The 19,304-nt window shown below is 37.2% G+C and overlaps 1 protein-coding gene and 1 long non-coding RNA gene across 2 annotated transcripts; one reads left to right on the top strand and one right to left on the bottom strand.

Moving 5' to 3' along the window:
• Positions 1 to 524: 524 nt before the first annotated feature.
• On the bottom strand, positions 525 to 3,029 carry LOC125495615 (uncharacterized). The gene is made up of 2 exons (XM_048640388.1): positions 2,524 to 3,029; positions 525 to 2,250 (listed from the first exon to the last, which is right to left on the bottom strand). Exons 1-2 carry the CDS (start codon positions 3,027 to 3,029, stop codon positions 525 to 527), a joined length of 2,232 nt encoding a protein of 743 aa, XP_048496345.1.
• Positions 3,030 to 8,378: 5,349 nt separating this feature from the next.
• Positions 8,379 to 10,903, top strand: LOC125495877 (uncharacterized). Its single transcript, XR_007272280.2, has 3 exons — positions 8,379 to 9,151; positions 10,431 to 10,632; positions 10,782 to 10,903. It is a non-coding gene; the product is annotated as an uncharacterized LOC125495877 (long non-coding RNA).
• Positions 10,904 to 19,304: the final 8,401 nt, after the last annotated feature.

Raw genomic sequence — 19,304 nt, 5'->3', positions numbered from 1 at the left:
TTAGGCACACATAGGCGATTCTCCTTGAATAAGAATCCATCTTGAACAGCATAGGAGCCTTGGGGAGTAGCAATCATATCCTTGAACTCATCATCATCACCGTAGTATTGCTTGAGATTTACAAACCCCAACAAACCAGCTTCCATGACTGCCAACAAATACCCCCTCCTCGACAATGCATCCATCACAACATTCTCCTTGCCTTCTTAATACTTAGAAGCAAATGTGAAGGATTGCAAAAATTCCACCCACTTAGCATGTCTCACATTAAGTTTTTGTTGCCCATGTATATGTTTAGACTCTCATGATCCGAATGAAGCACAAACGACTTAGGACGAAGATAATGAGACCAATGCTCAAGTGCTCGAATGATGGCATGAAACTCCTTGTCATAAGTGGAATAGTTAAGTTTAGCTCCATTCAATTTCTCACTAAAAAAGGCTATGGGACGTTTTTCTTATAGAAGCACAGCACCTATTACCAATCCACTAGCATCTGTTTCAACCTCAAAGAGTTTAGAAAAATCATGGTAAAGCAAGAACTAGTGCATTACATAGGCTAGCTTTCAATTCTTCAAAGACCCTCTTTGCATTGTGAGTCCAAACAAACTCACCCTTCTTTGTAAGTTCCGTAAGAGGGGCTGCCATGGTGCTAAAATTGCGAATAAAACGCCTATAAAAGCTTACCAACCCATGAAAACTTCTCACATCATGTGCATTCTTTGGTTCAGGCCAAGAAGAAATGGCTTCTACCTTAGAAGGATCAACTCGTACCCCTTCACTTGAGACAATATACCCCAAGAAGACAAGACTAGGAACCATGAATGTACACTTTTCCATCTTGCCATATAGTTGTTGCGCACGCAGAGCTTCAAAGACTTGTTCTAAATGCTCAAAGTGCAACTCCTTTGTTCGACTATAAATCAAGATGTCATCTAAATAATCAACAACAAATGAGTTAATAAAGGGACGTAATACCTCGTTCATTAATCTCATGAAAGAACTTGGTGCATTGCATAACCCAAAGGGCATAACCATCCACTCATATAACCCTTGCTTGGTTTTAAAAGCAGTCTTCCACTCATCCCCTTCTCGCACCCTCATTTGGTGGTATTCACTCCTCAAATCAATCTTGGAGAAGATTTTAGCGCCATGTAACTCGTCCAACATGTCATCTAGTCTAGGCATAGTGAACCTATACTTGATAATAATGTTATTTACAGCTCTACTATCCACACACATACGCCAAGTACCATCCTTTTTAGGCACTAACAAAGCTGGGACAGCACAAGGGCTTTTACTTTCACGAACATACCCTCGATCAATTAGCTCTTGTACTTGCCTTTGTAGCTTCTTAGATTCTTCAGGATTGCATCTATATGCAGCCTTATTTAGGAGAGTGGTTCCTGGAACCGAATCAATGGCATGCTCAATGCCCCTAATAGGTAGAAGCCCCGGTGGAAGGTCATCCGGAAACACATCTTCATACTCCTTGACAAGGATAGTTAAGGTGGGATCTTGTGGAGGATCCTTGGGTGTTGTTGCCTCCCTTAGGTACAAAACATACCCTACGCCACCACCATTAATCTCCCTCTCAAACTCATCTCCTGTTAAGAAGACATTTGGCTTGCTTATATCCTTAGTTGGCGCCACTTTAGGAGGAAGTGGTTTCAACCTATATCGTTTCTTTCCAACCATAACTGAATATATGTTGCGTTTTCCAGCATGTCTAACATTCCTAGCCCATTGCCATGGTCTTCCCAACAAGATAGAACAAACATCCATGGGAATAACATCGCACCACAACTCATCCTTGTAGTCTCCAATAGAAAAAGCTACAAGTGCTTGTTTCTTTACCTTAATTGGCTCATGATCATTAAGCCAATTCAAAGCATAAGGCTTAGCATGATCTCTAGTGGGTAATTTGAGGATGTTCACCATTTTAGAAGAAGCTACATTTACACACAACCCACTGTCAATGATAAGATTGCACGCTCTATTCTTCACAAAGGCCCTTGTATAAAATAAATTCTCCCTTTGCTCTTCTTCTTCCCTCAATGGTTGGGACTCTACCCTTAGTAGTCTCCTCAAAATTAAGGTATCCTTGTCCGGAGTACCCTCTTGGAGCTTTTGATCATCCCACTTCTCATCGTCCTTAAAGTCAGACTCCCCTTCTTTACTTTCCTCCTCTTCTTCAAGGTAGGCACGTTCCTCCTCTTCCTTTTGTTGAGCAAGGAAGTTAACTAAGGTCCTATGAAATTTATGGGAAATAGTAACCTTTTGTGGGCAATCACGTGAGATGTGACCAAAATCTTGACATTTATAGCATTGTTTCTTAGCCAAGGCAGCTTGTTCCGGACTAACATAGACTCTTGGCTTTGGCTTAGGGTCGAATTTAGATGAAGAAGATGGTGGTTGTGTAGTTTGGTTATAGGTAGGTTTATTCTTGAAGGAAGTGGAATAGGAACTGCTAGAGTATGTTTTCTCCTTACCCTTACTCACCTCCCTTTCTTATTTCTCAAACCTCTCGGCCAACCTAAGTATATCATCTAAGAAAATGTAGTTAGATGTTTCTACCTTGTTGGCTATGGAAGGCCTTAGTCCAGTGATGAACCGTCCAATCTTCATCTCTTCTTTCTTGTCCAACTCACACAATATACACAACCTCTCAAACTCCTTGGTATACTCAGCCACACTCTTGGAGTTTTGTTGAATTTGGTTGAGCTTTAAGAATTGTTCTTGAAGATATTCACGTGGGATGAATCTCTTCTTGAGTTGTCTCTTCAATTCGTCCCAAGTATCAATCCTAGGATCACCATCCCTGATTCTTTTGTTCCTCAAACTTTCGAACCAAATACTAGCATATCTAGTAATCTTCAAGTGTGCTACTTTGAAAGCCTTATGTTCATCGAACCTTTTATAGTCCATAAGCTTTTCAAATTGGCAAATCCATTCTTGGAGATCTTCAACATCTCCTTCACCAGTAAACCCCTTCAACTCCATGAGTTTGAAGTCTCTATCACTTTCCATAGGACTTCTTATTGGTGGCTCCCTATTTTGACGTCCTCATCCTCCTTGTTCCTCCCAATTTCCAGTCAAAGATTCAACCCTTCGGTTGGTGGTTTGTATGGATTCATTCATGGAGGTAAAACTGGCATTGAAATCCCTCATCATGTTCGCCATCATCTCCTGCAACTCTTCTCGCGTTATAGGAGTCCCCATATTCAAGAAAGTCTTAAGAAACTTACGCAAATCAAGAAAATTCGTAACTTCCTCAAAACACAACCAAAACTTGTGAAATTTGTACATAATATAGTATTGTATGTTGTAAGATTCCAGTTAAAGTTTTGTAGCCAAATTCGTTCTCAAACGCTAGTAATTCTCGTTTTAATATCGTTGTTCTTGATTCCAGCGATTCTTGCACACCTTCAAAAAACGATCTCGAAACTATAGTAAAACTCCTCGAAAGTTTGTGAAATTTTAACACAATAAACTAGACAAAATGTAGTCCATGTTAGGATCAAAAAGGTCCAAAAAAATTCGAAGTATTCTGGGAGTTCGAGGCCCCCAAAGTTACTGTAAATTTGGGATGAATTCGGGCAGTAAAAACAAGCGTCGCCCTGGGATCTTGGGCAAAGCTATGATACCACTTGATGTGTAACTTAATGTTCCAGATGGTTTTTGAGTTTTCTTGATTAAAAGAAACGATTATGGATTGTGTTTGAAGGTGAAGATGGATAGAATCTTGAGGGCAATGACTTCAAGTTTGGAACAAAGGCAACGACTTTGATCCACTAATCAAGCTAGTCTCTAAACTTTCTCTCAAGTATTCTTATTAATACTCTCAAAGATTTCTTGTTCAATAATCAACAACGTATATCTATCCATTATTATGAAACACACATACTTATATAGTACAAGCCATGCACTAATCAAACCGACCTAACTAACTCCTACTCTTCTTTATATTAAACAAACTGACTCCTACTAAAATAACATAAAAGGAAACTATTAGAGTAAGTATATGACACACAACTACTCTATACCAATCCAAGCAACACAAGAATAACTTGGCCCTCGTCCAAATGACAATCCAAGTTCCAATACGCCTAAGTCCCCCATGTCGAACTCCACTTTAGTTTCCTGGACAGTGGCTAGCACTGTGTTAGGCATTGTGTTGCCAACAGCGGCCAACACTATCTTGTTACTAAACGCCTTACCACTTCTAGAAACACTTGGCGCCTCATGATCCGTATCAGGAATGATGGAAGTAGTGATAATCCAGGAGGAGCAAAAAGCCCAAATCAGGGTTATTCAAGGAAGCCAAAACTTTAGGAGGAATGATAACAATCAATCCGGGTGCAGAGGAGAAGGAGGCAACAGACACCAGATCAACTATAGGTCAACTGCGAACAGATCTCAAGTGTGTACCAAGTGTGGAAGAATGAGTCATTTAGCAAATGAGTGTCATATTGGCACAAGCACTTGCTATCGGTGCGGAAGTCCTGAGCATTATATTCTAGAGTATCCAAAGCCACCAGGGACCACCAATGCCATAGGAGGGACTACTTTGGGTGGCACTGACCGCAACCGAAACAACAACAATGTCGGAGCATATCGAAATCCACCACGACAAGCACCAACATGAAGAATTTATGTCATGAGGCAAGATGAGGCTGAGAATGATGACACTGTTATTATCGGTAGCTTCTCTATCCATTCTTTGCATGTCCATGTTTTATTTGATTCTAGAGCTTCACATTCCTTTGTTTCCCCATTGTTTGCCAAAAGCCTGAAATTGCAACCATCATGTGACTTTCCCTCTCTAAATGTTTCCCTGCCTACTGGAGAAACTGTGAGATGTAGAGTCATGTATAGAAATTGTCCAATTGTATTTGAGAAATTTGAGTTTCTTGTTGACCTTGTAGAATTTGAGTTATTTGAGTTTGATGTGATTTTGGGGATGAATTGGTTGACTAGATATGAGGCTGACATCAATTGTGTTAAGCAGAGTGTGACCCTTAAAGCACCTGATGGGCGTAGAATTTCATACCAAAAGTTTGTGACAAAACCTCAAATTCAAATTGTTTATGGGTTAAGAGCTCAAAAGATGCCTGAGTTTGACTATTTTTGGGTACCTTTGTAGTGTCATAGACTTAAATTCCCCTAAACCTTCCATAGCTGATATACATGTGGTTTGTGAATACCCAAATATGTTTTCCGATGAGATACCTGGTATGCCACCATAGAGGGAATTAGATTTTAGCATCGAGATAATCCCATAATCAGCCCCTATTTCCAAGGCACCCTATAGGATGGCCCCAACCGAGTTACAAGAATTGAAGAAACAATAAGATGAGTTACTTGAAAAAGGATATATTCGGCCGAGTGTGTCACCTTGGGGAGCCCCAGTTCTATTTGTGAAGAAAAAGGATGGAAGTTTGAGGTTATGCATTGATTATCGGGAGTTAAACAAGATCACGATTAAGAATAAGTACCCATTACCCCGCATAGATGATTTGTTTGATCAACTTCGTGGTGCAAAAGTCTTTTCAAAAATAGATTTGATGTCTGGTTACCATCAACTTCGTATCAAGCCTGAGGATATTCCAAAAACTGTCTTTAGAACCCGATATGGTCATTATGAGTTTGTTTTTATGCCTTTTGGGTTAACCAATGCACCAGCTGTATTTATGGATTTAGTGAACCGTGTCTTCAAACCATACCTAGACAAGTTTTTAGTTGTTTTCATTGATGATATTTTGGTATACTCTAAGAAAATGGAGAAACATAAGGAGAATTTGAGGAAAGTAATGGAGATGTTAAGGAAAAATCAGTTATATGCTAAGCTGTGAAAGTGTGAATTATGGCTTAAGGAGATATCATTTTTGGGTCATATAGTCTCCGAAGAAGATGTGTCTGTGGATCCCGAGAAAATAAAAGCAATAGTAGCGTGGCCTAGACCAACTAATGTTCCTGAAGTTCGAAGTTTTATGGGATTAGCTGGCTATTACAGAAGATTTATGAAAGTTTTCTCCAGAATTGCCTTGCCTATAACCAAACTTGTGAGGAAAAATGTCAAATTTAAGTAGATTGAGGAGTGTGAGACTGCCTTGCAAGAACTTAAAAGAAGACTCACCACAGCCCATGTTCTTACCCTTCCATCTGGAATCGAGGGATTTGTTATCTATAATGATGCCTCTAAACATGGGTTAGGTTGTGTCTTAATGCAAAATGGGAAATTGATAGCCTATGCCTCCCGCCAACTCAAAACACATGAACAAAATTATCCCACCCATGGCCTTGAACTTGTTGTTGTTGTCGTTGCCCTCCAAATTTGGAGACATTATTTGTATGGAGCCTCGTGTCAAATCTTCACTGACCGCAAAAGTCTAAAATACATCTTCACCCAAAAAGAGCTCAACATGAGGCAACGTACGTGGTTAGAACTCCTGAAGGACTATCATCTTAATATCCAATACCGTCCTGGAAAAGCTAATGTAGTTGTTGATGCCCTGAGTCGTAAAGCTCACCTGAAAACAATCCTGCCTATTCCTCGAGCCATTCATGATGATTTGATGGAGATGGAGGTAGAACTCATTCAAAAGAAAAAGGGTGTTTGTTTGAATGCAATGGAGGTAAGGCCATGCTTAATTGAAGAAATAAAGGGAGCTCGGGAAAAGGATTCACAATTAGAACGAATGAAGGTTAATGTGAAGAATGGGAAATCACCTAGTTTTGTGATCCAGGAAGATGGAGCTTTGAGATTTCAAGGAAGATTATGTGTTCCGAATGATGAAAATTTGAAAAAAAGAATTATGATTGAGTCTGACAATGCACCATATTCGATTCACCCTGGATGAAATAAGTTGTACAAAGATATGAGGCAGGTGTACTGGTGGAGCAATATGAAACAGGAAGTAGCAGACTTTTTAACTAAATGCTTGGCATGTCAGAGGATTAAAATAAAGCACCAAAGGCCAGCTAGTTTGTTGCAGCCTTTGGATGCGCCAGAGTGTAAATGAGATTCCATATCGATGGATTTCATCTTAGGTTTGCCTATGTCAACCAAGGGAATGAATGTCATTTGGGTTATTGTGGATCGATTGACGAAGTCGGACATTTCCTGGCAGTAAAGAGTAATTGGAGTTTGGATCGATTGGCTGAATTATATATGAACATGATAGTACGCTTACATGGAGTGCCTAGCTCGATTGTTTTTTATCGTAATTCAAGATTTCAAGCAAAATTCTAGAAAGAGTTACATAAAGCTCTTGGAACAAGGCCTAACTTTAGTACTGCTTTTCATCCGACAACAGACGGACAGACAGAAAGGACAGATCAAATTGTGGAGGATATGCTTAGAGCTTGTGTCTTGGATTTTCAAGGAACTTGGGAGAAATTCTTACCTATGGTGGAGTTTTCGTACAATAACAGTTATCAAGCCACCATTGGGATGGCTCCCTATGAAGCACTTTATGGAAGGAAATGTCGCACACTTTTGTGCTGGAGTGATATTGATGAGGCAAGTGTCATAGGCCCAGAATTGATTCAGGAAACCACGGATAATATCCGATTGATACAATCAAGAATGTAAGCAGCTCAGAGTAGACAAAAGAGTTATGCAGATCAATGGAGAAGACCATTGGAGTTTATGATAGGAGATTACGTATTCTTGAAAATATCACCCACAAAAGGAATCATGAGATTAGGCCAATCAAGGAAGCTAAGTCCAAGGTATATTGGACCATATGAGATCTTAGGAAGGGTTAATGAGGTAGCATACCAGTTAGCATTACTGACTAACCTGGACAAGGTCCATAACGTATTTCATGTGTTGATGTTGCGGAAATATGTCCCATGTCCAAGTCACATAATTAGACATGAGCCTTTACATCTACAAAATGACTTGACCTATGAGGAGGAACCAATTGAAATACTTGATCGTAGGGAAAAGCAATTGAGAAGAAAGGTGATCCAAATGGTGAAAGTTCTATGGGCTAACCACTTGACCTCTAAGGCTACTTAGGAAGTAGAAGAACAAATGAGAGTGAAATACCCCCACCTTTTCTCGTAGGATGATATGATCGTTATGTAATGAATGCTTTAATTGAAAGTTATATGATACTGCATGATCTGAATGACTATTTGATGAAATGATTTGTGACAGTGCTTATTACTCATATAACATACGGATTGAATTTTTTTATATGAATGTATATGTTATCAATGATATAGGTTCTAACTGAGCTCCAGTTTCGATGATGAAACTTTTTCTAAGAGGGGAAGGATGTAATATCCTCAAGTTTTAATATTATTTAATTAATAACTAATCTTAGTTATTAAACTAAAAGTAATCCAAATTTAGTAACTAAAAATCACTAAGATAATGTTAAGTACTTTGCTTAATAATTTATGGTCAATGAAGTGTATAAATTAAATTACTAAAGTCTTGTAGTCAACCTTCCAAGAAATTTGCGTATAAGACTAAATGTTAATAACACAATTCTGATGGCCCAATGCCCTATTCTATGAGCCCAAACAAGTAAAAGAAACTCAAATCAAAATTTGAGCCCTGAAAGCTCCAAAGAAAATAAGAAAGAAAATAGGAAGGAACCTCCCCTAAAAACCCACAGTCAACCGATCACCACCTCCCCCTACTCCTCTCCTTGTTCCCTACTCTAATCTCCCCTATGATGAACCACCATTCATCATCTACCACCTTCATTTTTGTCTCCAAAAATCTGTTTATATATACACAGAAGAACTAAACTTTGAAATCAGAAATTCAAACCATAAACATCATAAAATTTCTTCTTCTCTCACTCCTCTTCTCGGCACCACCGAGCCACCACCACTGCGTGCACCACTTTCTGTGTGCCACCACCCTCTGACCGACGAAATCACGCCAGTCCCTCGCCGGCGACCCACGCCACACCTGCAGCCCGTTGTCGCTGCTCTCTCTCCTCTTTTCTTCGTTCACTCCTCTGTTTTCGTTCGTTGCTCGCTGCTGTTGTCATGGCTTGGACGTGCGTGTTGCACCGACGAACGCCGCCGACCTCCCGTGTTGCCGCCTACAAGTCAACCGGACGCAACAGTTGCCGGAGCTCCTCCCAGTCCCTGCTGTGTCATCCCTACTCTATGTAGCAGAGGTAGAGGTTAAATTCAGAACTTTGACTTTAAAGTTAGCCCAAGTTCACTATTGTAAACTGCTAGATTAGGCCCAAATTTGTTTAGTTATACCAATTCAATCAAATCTGACTTTTTATAGTGTTAGTTAAGTTATTTAATAAATGTTAGGCTAATGAAGTTAAATTGAAGTTGATTTAGTACTTTGTTAAACTATGTTATTATAATTTATTAAGTTAAACATAATTTTGGGCTTATAATATGGTTTACTTAGTTAAGTCACCAAAGTTAATCTTTTTGTTTTGATATATTGGCTTAAGTGGACTGTTTTGTTAGATTTAATTAAATCACTTGGTTTAGCTTAAACCTCTAACTAGTTGGGTTACTAATGAGAATTAGTTAAAAATGTTATATTAAACTAATTATCTTCTAGTTCTTATAATCTGAATTTTATAATTGAATACTAGTAAAATTTTAGTTTGAAAAATGACTTTATATTTAGTTCATAAGTATCATAATATATTAGGGGTAATTTGGTAAGGTATGTTTGTAGTAGGTGATGTCCTAAAATAGTCACTTATAATTTTAATAAGTAACTCACTTATATGAGTGCAACTATTAATTTATAAGCTTATAATATAATAATATGACTAAAGGATAAATAATACTTCTTATCTGATTTCAAATTATGTTTATGAACAAGTATATAAAAGATTCCTGTGAATTATTATGTCAAGAATATATATATATATATATATATATATATATATATATATATATATATATATATATATATATATATATATATAACCCTTAGTCACGAGAACGTTAAATAAGTTACGACTACATAACTTATAAAATAAGAATCGTTCTTAAAGAGCACTAACACTAATGTTTTCTATTTAAATTACTAACTTATAAAACACTCGTATTGAAATTAAAAGAACTCGTTCCTCGGAGCTTAGTAAGGACAATATAAAGGACATAAGGAGAAGATTATTACTATTCTGCAATCAAGGTAACATCTACTGCTAGTACCCGCAATTCCCTTTAGATATCTTTATGAAATACAAGAATAATCTGATTAGTAAAAGTTTATCAAAATAATTATTCTTGAGTTGCAGGATGATTACTATGATTTATTTGTAAGTAATTTTTATGAGTTTTTATGAACTGGATGGACTATCATGAGCTATTGTTTATGAAAAGATGATATGATATGAAATAGTTTTGCTACGGCCTTAATTATTGAGGTAGAGATGAGATGAATGACTGATGATTATTACCTATGAATATTAACAGTCGTGCACGAACCAAGCTGTTTATTAGGGCACTGGCCCATCATTTATTACCATGGCAATGGCCCTTTATTAGTGTAGAGCAACGTCCGGGGCACAGGCCCTTGCACAGTGGTGCACACACATGGCTGGGAGACGTCCCAAAGTTGACAGATTTTACAGCAACCAGAGTAAAAATGTGTAAAAAGGATCAGTGATTGATAGAGGTGATATTAAATATATATATATTGTTTTCGTAAATGTTTGAAATATTCTTTGCCTCTATTTGCAAATAAAACGAATTAAAATGAATTTATGTTGCTAGAGTAGCTTGTTACTTAGCCTCGGCTCATAACGTTTTGTATTTATGTTTTAGGTACTGCTGAGGAGGATGGTACTGCGTAGTGGCAATGATTACCACCTTATTAAATCATCTAGTAATAGTAACTTGCAATGTTAACTTAACTGGAATGTAAGACCACATACTTTAATATAAATTATTGTTGTTATATCAGGTAACGCTAACGTTTTCTACTTTAATATAATATAAGATGTGTAAATTATTGCTACTTTGTCCCACCATGTTTAAATATGGCTTATGATTGTAGACTTGCACCTTCTCAACCGATGGTGCGGCGGTAATGCCTCGACTAAGTAGGTTTTCCATTGCTAATTAGGTAGTCTTAAATAGTGAATTAGTGGTCGGGGAGTTACATAATCATTAGGAAAGAGTTACTAACTCTTAGCTTTATTACAAACAAAATTTAAACACACTAAAGCATAAAATAATTAAAAGACATATATGGCCCGAAACAGCCAATGGGCTATAAACACACTTGCCTAACCATGCATCATCACGATTCTCCTTGACAGCAACTTGAATAGGCTCTACGGAACATCCCATGTAAGATAAGTGACAAACTTGGGCTTTAATTAGAGTAACCTTGAATTGTAAGATAATCCAAATCCAATAACTGAAAAGATCATCTAATTTTAATATTTTCAGTCTCCATGTCGCATCTGTATCATTCTCTCTTTCTCTGAAAAAAAATTCGACCATGAATTTAGTATATTATCAAATGCATAAACTAATCAAAAGAAATGAGAAACCTTATCAAATAGTGTATGTTGCAAAATGGAACTCAAAAACATGTCAATAGAAGTTCTTGGAACATCATTTTGAACCTTGACCTGATGATCATGGTCATGATCATTACTCTCATCAACTCCAAAAGTGTGATTTAACCAAGCTGGTGGGGGTTCGAAAATTGTATCAAAAAGTTTCATCGTCCTTCAAGGAAGGAATAAGCTAAAATTTTTTCCTTAATCTCCTTCGTATGAGTTGTTTCTTTATTAACAACAAAATTATCTTCCATAGCATGCTCAACAAAATTAGAAATATATGTGAAATGTAATGTGATATTTGCTTGAGGGGAAGCGTCGAGAACTAGTTGCTGACAAATATTTGTAATGTAATGTAATATATGTTTTGTCTCATGTAAAGTAGATCGAATATTTCAGACAACCTATGGATTGGGGTCTCGGCACTTATTGGAAAATTCGATTTTCTAGTTACTTGCAAAGCCATTTTGGCTATAGCATCCCATCTTTTGTCTTGTCTTGTTTTTTTTTCTCCTCCTCACTTTTCTCTTTTATTTTCTCTAAATTCTCTAACTTTTGAGTTATTACTTTTAAAGTCTTAGCAATATCCCCATTAGCCATGTTTTCCACTATTTTTACTTGGTTATTGCTAGTACATAGATAGTCTGCTCGAAACTTTAAGCAAGTGTACGTATTTTTTTTTTTTTTTTTTGCCAGAAAGAAAACTAGGGAGGAACCCAAGAGACGGGCCACCCTAAAGCATCCTTACGGATGATCGAGGAAAAAGAAGAATCCGAAGTCGTAAAATAGTATTTGAGGGAGGGGGTAGAATGCCCTTTATGGGCCATCCAGTCAGCAGCACAATTTGCCTCCCTAAAAACATGATGAATATATAGCCACATCCTCAAACTTACTCAGATCAATAATAGCATCGTGAATTAAATTAAAAATGGACCAAGGAATTTTCCAAATCCTTTTTATAGCTTGAATAACCGAAAGATTATCCCCTTCTATATGAATATTTTTAATACCCAAGAATAGGGCCCCCCTGATACCTTCTCTCAAACCCCAAGCTTCAGCAACGAGAATTGAACTATTGCAAGGAATAGAGCTGGCTCCACTAAGGAGCACCTTCCCTTCTTCATTTCTTAGAACAAACCCATAAGCCACTGAACCACTCCCCAGAACAGAGCCATCAAAAATAAGTTTTGCAAAAGAAGGGGGGACGAGCCCAAGCAACATCCTTCCTCCTAGCAATCCGACCAAGATCTGAGGGACCTGTGCTAACCAAACCACCACTCAAATCTAAACCCACCTTATTCCACTTACCAATAAACGATAAAATCATTTCCCCCAGTGCTCGAGGGGAACTAGATTCTTGTCTAAAAATAAGCTGATTCCTTGCATACCAGATGAACCACCAGTATATAGCTATATGTTGAATTTGCTGCTTTGTACAAGCTAAATTTAGAATACTAACATAACTTATAAAAGAGTAGTGCGTGGCAAAATCGGGAAGAGAGATAGTAACCCCCAAGAGACTAAGAGAATCCCTCACATCTTGGCCAAACGGACAATCGAGGAACAAATGCTGGTCAGACTCAGCATGAAAATTGCAAAACGCACATTCTAACGGTAAAAACACATGACTACACTCTAATCGTTTCTTTGTAGGTAGCCCATTCTGGCAAATTTTCCATAAAAAAAATTTAATTTTAGGAGGGATATCCGACTGCCAAATCCACCTAAAAAGAACCTTAGGTGGAGATTGGAGACCATAACCTTGTAAAAGAGCCACTCCAGACTTAACCGAATACTCACCATCAGTAGTTAAAGCCCAGAACATCTTGTCTGGCATATCATTAGCTGGGATAAACATCTTAGAAATAATTTCCACAACTTAATCTGGGACAAATTGAGCAAGTAAATTGCGATTCCACTGACCATGCTCTAGAAGAAAGTGACTTAACACCATTGTCTCCGTGCCTTGCACGGGCGTATAAATAGATGAAATAGGGTAGTTAAAAGCCCAGTTATCAAACCAAAAAGAGATATCTCTACCATTCCCTATGGTCCATCTAAGCCCTTGCTTAAAAGGGGAACGCAAATGCATCAATTTACGCCATTGCCACGAGACATTAGCCTTTACTTTATATGAAAACAAGTTCTCCTGTTTTAAATATTTATTTCGAACTAGCTTAACCCATAAATTATCAGGCATTCTAATAATCTTCCATTGAAGTTTCATTTGAAGAGCTTGATTATTAATACGCGCTTTACGGACACCCAAACCACCAGAAATTTTAGGTTGACACACTTTATCCCACCCAATTAAATTAGGGGATTTAGTGTCAGAAGGCTTATTCCATAGAAAATTCCGATACGATTTGTCTAAGGAAGAAAGAATAGATGGGAAGAGAAAAACTCTGCATTTGAAAATTAGCCTTAGTGGCTAAATTAGACTGAATTAAAACTAACCTACCTGCTTGGGAAAGTGAATTAGCCCTCCATTTCGTGAGTTGATTAGTGACTTTCTCTTGAATCAAGCTAAACGTTGAATTTTTAACACGTTCACAAATAATTAGACAACCTAAATAGCTTCCTAGAGATAGAGAATTCTCCATTTGGAGGATCGTTTGAAATTCAATTAAAAGGGCTGGAGGAGTATTAGAAGTGCATTGAAAAGCTGATTTATGAAAATTAACTAATTGACCTGACATTAAGCAATATTTATTTAGAATATCTTTTATAGCCTGACAGCTCTCAGTTCTAGCTTTTGCAAAAATCATTGTATCGTCAGCAAATGTTAAGAACGGAATATTTACCCGAGAATGCCCCAAAGTAACCCCTACTAACCTCCCTTCAGCTGAGCTGGCTTGAAACAAAAGACGGGCAAGAATTTCAGCACATAATATGAATATATACGGAGATAAAGGGTCTCCTTGCCGTATTCCCCTAGTAGGGGAGAACATCTCCCCTGGAATACCATTCACAAGAACTGAAAAAGAAACAGTTGTTATACATTGTGTTAGCCAAGAAATCCATTGTTCGCAAAAACCCAATTTTCGAAATGTTTCAAAAATGAAATCCCATTCCAGCCTATCATAAGCTTTTTCCATATCAAGTTTTATGGCTAGCCATCCTTCCCGGCCCATCTTATTTTTAAAAGAGTGAAAAACTTCATGAGCTATAAGAATATTATCTTGAATTAATCTTTCAGGGACGAAGGCTCCCTGTAAAGGGTGAATGATTTTTCCCAAAACCACTTTCAATCTGTTAGCCATAATTTTTGAGATAATTTTGTATATAGTAGAGCAAAGGCTAATTGGCCGAAAATGGTTTGGATTTGACGGATTATCATTTTTAGGGATTAACGTTATAAAGGTATGATTTATCTCTTTGAGAAGCTTTCCCGAATGAAAAAAAGCTTTAATTGCTCTAACTATCGAATTACCTACCAAGGACCAATATCTTTGGAAAAAGTAAGGTGTAAACCCGTCCGGGCCAGGAGCTTTATCTGGTGCTAAATCAAATAATGCTTCGTTGATTTCTTCCCTTGTGACTTCCGCACATAGAGTAATATTATCCTGGTCTGAAATAATACGGCTAAGTAGTGAAAAATCCAATTCTAAGTTGAAAGAACAATTTGGATTAGCCTGAAATCTTTTTTTAAAAGCAGAAGTAAAACATTCTTCTATCTTCTTCGAGTGTGATATGGCATTATTTGATGGGTCCAGAATTGATGTAATAAGATTCCGATTACGTCGTATAGAGGCACACGCGTGATAATATTTTGTATTAGCATCGCCAAGCTTTAAATTGTTAGATTTTGCCCTCACCTTCCAATACTCATGTTGGAAATCCAACAGCTTATTATGTTTACATAATAATCTCTCTTGTTGCTTACTAAGTAGTGATGACCCATCCCCTTCTACTATTTTATTTTGTATTAGATTTAGTTTCTCTTCAACTATTTTAACTTGTCGACTAATATTACCAAATCGAGTATTAACCCACTTCTTGGCTTGAGATTTAAGAAGCTTACATTTCTTAACTAAACAATACATCTTAGAACCTATAAAATGAGATGACCAAGATTTCTGCACTATAACTTCAAAGTCTTTTCGAGAACTCCATAATTTATCAAACTTAAAGGGGGGTGATTTAAGAGAACTAGGAATCTGCAATTGAATAGAAATTGGGCAATGGTCAGAAGATGTAAAAGGATGGTGTTTTATCTTAGCATTCGGGAACATATTTATCCAAGAAAGAGACGCCACTCCTTTGTCTAGCCTTTCAAAGAGATTACTAGGACTATCCCTTGATCTACGCCAAGTGAATGGATTACCTTGGTAAGGAAGCTCTAAACATTCTACTGCGGCAAAAAAAAAAAGGCCTTAAGCAAGTGTATGAAAATGAAAAAGGCCTTGAGCCTCTCAAAGGCTTACATAATCTGAAATTTAGAAAAATTTAAACATTTTTTAAAAAAAGAAACTCCATAGAAGCTTACCGGATGAAGAAAAAATCTTCATTTGAAAATCTGTGTGCTGGATTTTCTCCATTTTAGCGGTGCTGCAGAAAACCTGTCTACTTTAATAGTAGAAAATTTCACAAAAATATGATTATTTTACACAAAAAAAAACCCAAATTTAAAGAAATAATCGCATAATTTGGACTCAATCCTGAGGGCTGAGATATCGCCATCCAAAGTCGACTGAAAGAACTGATCGAATTCCAGTAGTTTTGTTTCTCCACCAAAATGCGAATTTTCTCCAAATGTCTTCACCAAATCTCTGACACCAGATGATGTAAGTCTAAAAACACCCTCCAAATCATAAGATGATAATTTTTAACTTAAGAGAACAAGAACACTCACAATGACATCAAGATCACTCGAAATAATGGATATAACCAACATACAAGAACTAACTCAATGTTTCGGGATTTTAGGAAAGCAAAAAGACACTAACTACGCTTACTAAAAATATCCATAATGTAACGGTTAGAAATCACAAAAGACTGCATGTAACACCCCCAAAATCCATACACGTCTACGACTACGTCGTATCGATTTTGGGAGTGTTACCGCCGCGATGAAACGCAAGGCTTAATAAGAAAGAATGTTAACTCAAATCATTGTCTCGATAACTGAAATGCAGCGGAAATAAAAATGTAACTACAACTCGGGAATCATCAACGACCCCTTTTATTCAAACCCCAAACCAATTAAGTAAATCATAATAATCTTATCACTAGTAGAATAATTGCTAATTGCTGCGGTGATATTGCTGCGGTTTTACACATACGCAGCAATATATCACGTAAAAAGAAAAATATAAATATAAAATAACCATATTGCTGCGGTTTCGACCGAAAACCGCAGCAATATGGTTTAAGCGAAAAATTTTAAATTTTTTTTGACTATTTGACCAAACATATTGCTGCGGTTTCTGAACAAAACAGCAGCAATATATTAAAATAATATAAAAAAATATTATTTGAACCTATTACTGCGGTTCTTACAAAAAACCGCAGCAATAGGCGTCTAAAATTAATTATAAAATATTCATGTAGGATTTTTTTATTAAGTTAGGGTTTCACTCTTCCTCCTAAGTCCTACCTAATATCACGCCTCTCCACTCTCTCCTCTTGCCCAGCATCTTCTCTTTCTCCTCTTCTAGTATAACGCCTCTCCATCTTCTCTCTTCCTCTCTCTCCTCTCGCTTCCTCTCTCTCCTCTCGCTTCCTCTCTCTTCCTCTCTCTTTTTCCTCCTCGTTTTCGCCCAGCAGTATCACGCCTCTCGTTTTCCTTCTCTCTTTCCTCTCGTTTTCACTTAGTTTGCCGGAAAAACCGACGTCCAAAACCCTCCATAAGTTACGATTTCTCCGTCGTTCGTCTCGAGTCTATCGCCGGCGTCGTTAGTCCGCACCAGATCGTTCGTCGTCGTTCGTCTCTCCACCGCCAGCGTTCATCTCTCCACCGCCAGCGTTCGTCTCCACCACCGGTCCGTCGTTCGAGTCATTCCTCTCGTGATTTCTCCGTCATTCAAGATCCAGTGATATTTTCGGTTTCTTCTTTATTTTATTTTTTCTTTGTTAATTCTCTGTATTTTCGTTCAAGATCTAATTTTGTATTTCGGTTCGAGATCTAATTTTATATTTTGGTTCGAGATCTAATTTTGTATTTTAGTTCAAGATCTTTGTATATCTATTTTTTTCCTTATTAATCTGTTTTTATTTTTTATATATTTTGTAACTAGGGTTTGTAAAATTATTATTTTTGTTAAATATATGGCAGTTTAGATTAATTAATTTTGTGTTGTTATTGTACACTTCTTAGATTTAAAAATGTTTATAGTATAAGTGTATTATAACTACCAAAAATTTACCCTTGAGTAATGAAAAAAAAAAATTTTTTTACCTGACCTGGTATATTGCTGCGGTTTTGAGGAAAAACCGCAGCAATATACCTGTATTTTAATATTAAAAAAAAAACCTATTGACACGGTTTTCTCAAGAAACCGCAGCAATATTCTTATTTTTTTTATTATTAAATACAACATATTGCTGCGGTTTTTTCTAGAAACCACAGCAATATGTTCAAATATTGCTGCGGTTTTAAACCGCAGCAATATAATAATTACCTATTGCTGCCCCCTTAATTGTTGCGTGGCCAAAAACGCCGCAATAGGGCACTTATTGACCGCAGCACTTAGCATTTATTCTACTAGTGACTAATGACTATCCCTCGTATGCTCGGTATCATGCAGCAGCACCAGTACACCTAGTCTGCTCCCCATTCTAACAACAATGGTTCATCACAGGTCAACAAACACATAATAACACACAATTAGCTATGCTGAGTACATAATAAACCATTGAATGCATATAAACACAAACAAAGCAATAATGAACAATCCTAAACATGATACTACGATAACGTTACATCCTTTACTCTTTATTTAGCTGGCAGCGAACGGACACCGTCATCTTACTAGATCATACGGGCTACATAATCCTTAATAGACAACTTGGTCTAATAGACGAAATGCAAATACGGTTTCGTTCCGTCTCACACCCATCACCTTAGTATGTATACCCCCAAGATCATACAGAACCTTTCGCCTACTTGAGTTATCAGAATTTATAAGGACACTATTGTCATCACAGCAGGCCTGCGTAGGAGTGTAGAACAAGTCCCACACTCCCCCCATTGTTCATCACTTGTAGGGAGTCCAACTACAAGTTTATTGCCATAGTTCATTTTTAATACTGTCCATTCATATCACAATAACATAGAATCATTTAACCGGTTCTCTTAGTTACGGTACTCAAATCTTTTCTCTTGTAACACTCTTGTTACACCATTAATCAGATTAATACGAATACAATGCTCATGTTCATAATACGATAGAATCACGCATTTCAATGCCACATATCGATTTCCAATCATAAACATGTTACCAAACAATCTCAACAATCAAAATGTTCCCTATCATGATTCTAGGTTCCGATATAATAAATCACAACCTAATCATGATACTAGCGACCAATGCTAAAGTTCTAACAGTTGAATGGGCAATAAATGAAGATGATGCTCCAGAATCGAACGATACTTTAACAGGAGTAGAGTTGATAGAAAATGTACCCATGACAACATCCCTACGAGCCTCTTCTTCGCTAGTCATCATCATATACACACTAGTGGAAAAATAAGGAAGGGTTGCGGTTAAAAAGGCCCTTAGGGCTGCGTATTTTGACAGCAGCCCTTTCCATTTAGTGAAGGGTTGCATTTTTA

Source organism: Beta vulgaris, chromosome 3 (genome assembly GCF_026745355.1).
Source record: "Beta vulgaris subsp. vulgaris cultivar EL10 chromosome 3, EL10.2, whole genome shotgun sequence".
NCBI classification, from domain to species: domain Eukaryota; kingdom Viridiplantae; phylum Streptophyta; class Magnoliopsida; order Caryophyllales; family Amaranthaceae; genus Beta; species Beta vulgaris.
The sequence above is the reverse complement of the archived record's forward strand: the minus strand, read 5'-3'. Positions and strand labels throughout refer to the sequence as shown.